Genomic DNA, 6,942 nt, shown 5'->3' with positions numbered 1-6,942 from the left:
ATTGTCTAAATTCACCCAAAAAAAAATTGAAAAAAAAACATTAAATTTAACATGAATATAATCCTAACTCAATAATATTAATTATTTTACTTATTGAATTGAAACTTAATTTAAATATAAAGACCATTAATTAAATACAGAGTTACAATCCCATAAAAAACATTAAAACCAACGACTCCACATTTTAATTTAAGAAAACATCGCGCATATCCAAATAAGAATCATCACTTATATATAAAAAATATTCATTGAACTTACTACTAACCAACCATTAAAAAATGCTAAATTCTCCCCGTTAACACTAAACTCACCACTTTTCCTAAATCCTCCCGCTAACACCAAAGTCACCACTTTTCCTAACATGAAATACCTAATGATTCACCAAAGTAAAATAAAGAGATAGAGTAGAAATGTAAACCTAATTCATATTTACTTTCTAGTGATATGTTAAGTCGATTACACCATTTTTATGTACGCCCTACACTAATGTCTAAAACTATAATCCATACTATGCCATTATGACCGAGTAAAAGCTCTCGCAAAGCATATGAAGGTGAAAGTAAAAATGATAATGACAAAGGAAAGCAAGCAGGTTGGATGAAAAAATAGAAGATCTAAGACCAGCCAAAGATAGAAAAGGTGGAAGTAGAAATCCATCGCTTTTTCGGAGTGGCCCGCATTTTGTGGACTTCTCCTTTCACCGACGCGTTTGACCATCTCGTCTATGTGCGAGTGCCCCACATTTTGTCGACTTTTGCATCTCGTCCATGTGCCAGGAGCTTTCAGATAAAGTTCCACCTGTCAAGGGCCTACCAGCTGTACATCTTCTCGCATGTAGTCGACTTTTGCATCTAGTTCTTCACAAGTGGGAGTACCCTTCCGCTTTCGATTTAACGGATCATACCTGTCCAGGGCTTACCAGGTATACATCTTCTCATTTGATTCGACACTGCCAAGTTGTTTCCCTATTGACTTCTCGTTCCTCACTCACATTACATACATACAGAGCGAGATAGGGGAGAGATAGGGGTCGTCTGTCTTGATGTCCATGAAAACGCATTAAATTTCTGTGTACATCACCAACATTTTTCACTGCAAATTTTCCCAGAATTTCTGTTCTTCTCAGACTCTTAGTTAATCTAAATTTCTCCTCACAATTTTTCACTGCAGTTTTCCCCAGAATTTCTGCTCTCCTCGGACTCTTAACTAACCTCATCCCTCGCAAGCTGCTCCGGTAGCCTCAAACATTGTTACCTATTTCTCATTTCTATTTGTATTTTGAAATCAACAATGGCAGCCTCTTCCTCCGCTGCAGCCTCCGCCTCCACCTCCACCTCCGCCGCTCCTAATTCCGACTACGATGTGTTTATTAACCATCGTGGTCCGGATGTCAAGAAAACTTTTGCCAGCCATCTCTACCGGCGTCTTCAATCATATGGTTTGCGAGTGTTTCTAGATCAGCCTGAGTTGCAACGGGGTGAGTATTTAACTCCTCAGATTGAAGGGGCTATTGGCTCTGCCTCAGTGCACGTGGCCATTTTCTCTAGCGGATATGCTGAATCAACCTGGTGTCTTAAAGAACTCGTTTTGATGTTGGAGTCAAATTCTCCAACAATTCCAGTGTTTTACCACGTGAAGCCTGCTGAGCTCCGGTGGACACGGGGAGGGTATGCTAGAGCCCTCGAGGAACTAGCAAAGAAGACGTCAACTGATCCTCAAACTGGTGAAGAGAAGTTGTGGTATGACCCCGGCCTCATTCAAAATTGGAGAAATGCACTTTCTAAAGCTGCAGGAATAAGCGGCTTTGAGCTGGAAGCGTGTAACGGGTGAGAACTTAAAACACTTCTCTGGTTATTGTATTATTTTATGTTTCATGGTATATGCATAGACCTTTTCTACTCATTAGGTCTCTTTATTTTAAGTGATATATGCATAGACTTTTTCTTCTCATTAGGTCTCTTTATTTTCTTTTCTTGTGAATAACCAGCGATGAGGGAGAGCTGGTAGATAATGTGGTTGAAGAAGTGTTAAAAAGTGTGAAAAAACGAGCTTTGGCCGTTGCTAAATATCCAACAGGTCTAGATGAGAAAGTAACCGATTTTGAAAATACAGTGATTTTGCCGCGACAGCAGAGCGGAAAACCTCAGATGTTGGGGATCGTGGGGTTAGGTGGTGTAGGAAAAACCACATTGGCAAAAGAACTTTTTAATAGGAAGAGTTTGGGTTACAGTAGATCGTGCTTTTTATCTGATGTAAGAGATAAAGCAGGTAAAGGCTCTTTAAATTTGTTGCAGAAAGAACTTCTTAAGAGCTTGACAGGATGGGATAAGCCCATAGACAATATCCATGAAGGAAAAGCGATTCTGAAGAACCATATTTCATCTCCTAACCTCTTAGTAATTTTAGATGATGTAGATGAGGTGGATCAGGTTGATGAACTTTTGCCAGATCAAACTGTACTCCACTCCGATAGCTTAATACTGATTACATCTAGGAGCAAAGATGTTCGTTAGGAGTCGAAGAGTCATCAATATATAACCTAACTGTCCTTCCTCCACAATATTCTCTTGAACTCTTTTGTTTGTATGCCTTCAACCAACCACATCCACTGCCAGAATTTGAACCTTTGGTAGAGAAGTTCACAAAAGCCTGTGGTGGATTGCCTTTATCTTTAAAGGTGTTTGGGGCACTTCTCAATGGAGAAAATACATGTTACTGGGAAGACCAAATGGATAAACTTCAACGCATACTTCCCAAGGAGATAAAACAAAGACTTCAAATAAGCTATGAGGCACTGGATATGGAGGACCAGCAGACATTCTTAGATATTGCCTGCTTTTTCATAGGAGAAAACAGGGATATGACCATGAGAGCATTAGATGGATCAGGCCGTAATGGTTTGTGCCGATTTCGAAATCTAGAGAACAAATGCCTCGTAGAGGTGAATAGTGCAAACGAAATAAGAATGCACGATCACCTGCGAGACATGGGAAGAGAGATTGCGGACGTTTCATTGCCACGTCGTCTCTGGCGTCCTACAGACAGAATTGGAGATGATATGTTGCAGCAATCATCAGTAAGTACTGAATCATTAAAAACTCTAGAAAATTAAAATTATTCTACAGAAATCAATTTAGAATTTTTAAATTCTTCTTAATCGTTTTTCAAGACTGAACAGGTAATAAGCGAAGTGCGCGGAATCAGAATGTTTGATCACACGGATAGTGATAGTGATGACCACAGCTCAGTGATTCCTTCATACCAGAGAAGTGGCGAACTGGTCGGAAGCTGCGGGATGAAGCTTTGCAGTATACTGCCCAATCAGCAGAGTATTTGTATGAGGAACTTGCAACTTCTTGATACTAGAGGTGCTCTAGTGGAACGCATTTTCAGAAAGGTGCAGTTTCCAAACCTCATATGGCTGCGCTGGCACAACTGTCCCTACTCTTTGTTGGAATGTTAATTCCAACTGCAGGCAGTAGACGGACGTGGGCAGCGGACTCAGCAGTCGTACCAACGCCCAAACCGCTGCGCCCAAAACGCCAGAACGAAACCGCCCGGTCTCCCCGCACCACCATTCGCAGAAGGCGGTATCCGTAGCTGAGGGCCCGACACAATCAACCGCCGCCACGCGTCCTTTGTACAAACACCAAAACCGCTTTCTCCCCGGACGCTAAGGGTCGATTGGTTTGCCTGAGGACGGTGAGCGAATTGCGTTGGATCGGGTCAGGAGGCTCGGATCGGCGCGAAGCTGCGCGGAGTTTAACGACCGGGCCCGACGAATGAGGTGGCGACACGTGGCACCGAAGTGACGTCAGCCGACCCCGCCCGCGTCAAATCAAAAATTGCGTGGAGTGAAAGATTTCTTGTTGACCGGCGAGAAGGGAATTCAATGGATTTTAATGCTTGACGTAGTTTTTGGTGGAGGCCTTTAATAAGGTTATGGGGCATACGTTTTTTTTATATACATGTTTTTTTATAGATGTTTTTATATACGTATGGTGGCTGCGCACGATGTAAGTGCGTGCTTTTTTTGTATGTATATTTTTTTGTGCCTGCACACGGTGTCTGCGTGAGGAGTTCTTTTTTGTAGTTTTGTGTAATGGTGCCTGCGCACGGTGAACGTGTGTTATATTTGTTTTGATATATAGAGAATGCACAGCAGTGCAAGGGCTTAACAAGAACAGGGATATAATGTTTGTCCGCCATTGAAAATGTAGAGGTTGTTCATGGAAATGTAATGAACGCACAGCAGTGCGAGATACAGAATAGGGGAGGCATGTAATTTTTTTTTGGGTCATTGTAAAACACAGGAATAGTATGAAGCTGTTTATGTAATCTCCACAGCAGTGGAAAATCTGTGACTGCAACAGAGTTTGTTTTGTAAATCCCTCTCTGCACAGAGGATGAAATATGTATTAGTCTTTTTGTTTTAAATTAATAGAAATGTGTTGTGACTGTGTAATGAACTGTGTTCTGAGTTAATTTTTTAAAAGGAGGTTCTCTGCAAAAGATCCTGGACAGAAGAAACAGAGCATTGTCTCTGTGGTGAATATTTTGTTGGTTTTGGTATTTTCTCCATTTAAAAATACCCAACAGTGGTATCGGAGCTAGTCCAGGCTCTTTGAAGACTCAAAGAAGCTGAAGGAAGGTGTTGTTGCAGCAGTCAAACTTCTCCAGCAGTGTGAAGACTCAGCCAAAAGAGTTAAGGTATTTTTCAAAGCTTTCCTTTCTGTTACTGTTAAAAGAACAGTGAGTGATTTAAAAGAAAACACAGTCAAGTATTTAAAGCCTAGATAAGAATGGCAAGGTCGAAGAAGAAAGCCTCCAGGCCTGTTAAAAATGTGTCTCCCTCCTCTATTAAAATAGAAGACAATTTATTTGAATACATTTTATTTGAAACCCCAAAGTTTGATGGAAACTTTGATGTATGGGAAATAAAAATGAGGGCTTTCCTAATGTCTGAGGGGATTGAAGTCTGGGAGTCAGTGATTGATGACAGCAAGATGGATAAAGAATCCATGGAGTATGATGCACAAGCAGCAAAGACTATCTTGGATGGACTGCCTGATTCTGTGAAGAGGAATCTAGGAAAATATACATCAGCAAAGGATATATGGGATAGACTGCATGACCTTCATGCAAAGGGAGCACTGACCATGACAATGAGTCAAGAAGAACCCATCATAGAAGCTGAGAATGAAAAGCTTGACCTCATCAAGCTTCAAGTAAGAGAAAGGGATGAAGAGCTCGCTAAGCTTAAGAAGGAGCTTGACCAATGCAAGAAGAAACATCATGAAGAAGTCATATCCATGACAAATCAGCTGAATGAAGCAAAGAAGCAGGAAGACGCCTTGACAAGTCAACTTGAACAAAGGCACAAGAGAGTGAACAAGCTTGTAGAAGAGATTGGACAATACAAGGAAGAGGTCTCCTCCCTTAAGTCTGAACTACAAGAAGCCAGGAAGCAGGCACAAGGAGCTGAAAAGAAAATGAAGAGCAGTCAAGCAAAAGATGAAGAAATCTCCAAAATGAAGTTTGATATTATCTCCTTCAAAATAATAGCAGCTGAAGCTACTCGTAGCAAGGAAGAAACTGAGGGACAACTAGCAAAGAAAAATAATGAATGTGAAAAGTTAGAAGAAGAGATTGTCCTCCTCAGGAAGAAGGTTGAAGGGATGAACAAGATCATGAAGAGCTCTCAAGCTTTGGATGACATGCTCAGCTATCACAGATCTCCATCTGATAAATCAGGACTTGGGTATGTAGGTGAACCCTCAAACAAGGATGAAGATGCTTTAAGCAAAGGAGGTGTGAAGAAGCCAGAAAGAGATGGTGATGCTCCTAGTTCCAGCAAAGGCAAAGAGAAAAATGAAGGCTGCAATAGAACAAATACTGCTCCAAGAAGAAAACCAGCTCCAAGAAGAAATGTAGCTGATGTCAAAGAGGCAAGATGCAATGGTTATCATCAAATGATCTCAAGGCAGCAAGGCTTCAGAAGTACATCAATGAAACCTCCATCTCCCAGGTACCAAAGTTCATTTTATGGTTATTGTTATGCTTGCTCAAACTTTGGTCATATGGCAAAAGACTGTAGAGAATTTCATAAAGATAGATGTTATGGTGTCAGACAATCTCCAAGAAACAATTTTGCAAGAAGAAATCATGAATTCTTATTCATGAAAAATGTAGAATGTTTCAAGTGTCATAACATTGGGCATATGGCACATGACTGTAACTTAAGATGGGCTGCTATGCAAGCTAGACCCACACAAAAGAAGAAAGTTACACAAGTATGGAGAAGGAAGGAAAGGCAATCTGAAAACCCCTTGAATTCCCCAGTGGATCTAAATTTGTTTTGAGAAGAGTCTGCCAAAAGAAGACAAGCACACATTAAAGGGGAGCTTGTAATTTTTTGTTGTTGAACTGTCTTAATAGTCATTCTTTAATGAAGACTTCTTTTTATAAAGGAAAGACATGAAATCAAATCTGCCATAAAAGCAGAGAAGAAAAAGGGGCAGCGCTCAAATGTAAAGTGCAGCGGCGTAATAAGGAGTATGCAGAGCATGGAGACCCTCACAGCAGTGGGAGGACAAAACATAAAACAACAGTTTGAAATTTTTTTATGGAGCACATGCATTGAAATGCATAGCAATGGAAGGTAGTTTCCTTTTATGTAAAGTGAGAGAATATACTCACAGCAGAGTGAGTATAATACACAGCAGATGGAAATGTTTTGTATTGGGAATGAAAATGCAAAGCAGTGAGAAGAAAATGAGAAGAAGGCAAAATGCAGCAGAGCGTAAATGCCCAGTGACTGAGAATGCAATGAAATTTTTTTTCACACAGCAGTGAAAAATGTAATGTTTTTTTTTGTATGCAATGCAACATGCAAAGAAATGCATAAAGAAAAACATGGACAGCAGATTTTTAATGCACATG

General features: G+C 40.5%; 1 protein-coding gene across 1 annotated transcript; it reads left to right on the top strand.

Annotated features, from left to right (window-relative positions):
- Nucleotides 1–1,263: 1,263 nt before the first annotated feature.
- Nucleotides 1,264–3,600, top strand: LOC149209569 (disease resistance protein L6-like). The gene is made up of 5 exons (XM_089398678.1): nucleotides 1,264–1,826; nucleotides 1,988–2,504; nucleotides 2,678–3,076; nucleotides 3,179–3,368; nucleotides 3,476–3,600. Exons 1-5 carry the CDS (start codon nucleotides 1,291–1,293, stop codon nucleotides 3,598–3,600), a joined length of 1,767 nt encoding a protein of 588 aa, XP_089254804.1. The 5' UTR covers nucleotides 1,264–1,290.
- Nucleotides 3,601–6,942: the final 3,342 nt, after the last annotated feature.

The sequence above is a fragment of the Pinus tabuliformis genome, chromosome 1_2 (assembly GCF_031772625.1).
Source record: "Pinus tabuliformis cultivar Carrire ecotype Pingquan chromosome 1_2, CPIR1, whole genome shotgun sequence".
NCBI classification, from domain to species: Eukaryota; Viridiplantae; Streptophyta; class Pinopsida; order Pinales; family Pinaceae; genus Pinus; species Pinus tabuliformis.
The sequence above is the reverse complement of the archived record's forward strand: the minus strand, read 5'-3'. Positions and strand labels throughout refer to the sequence as shown.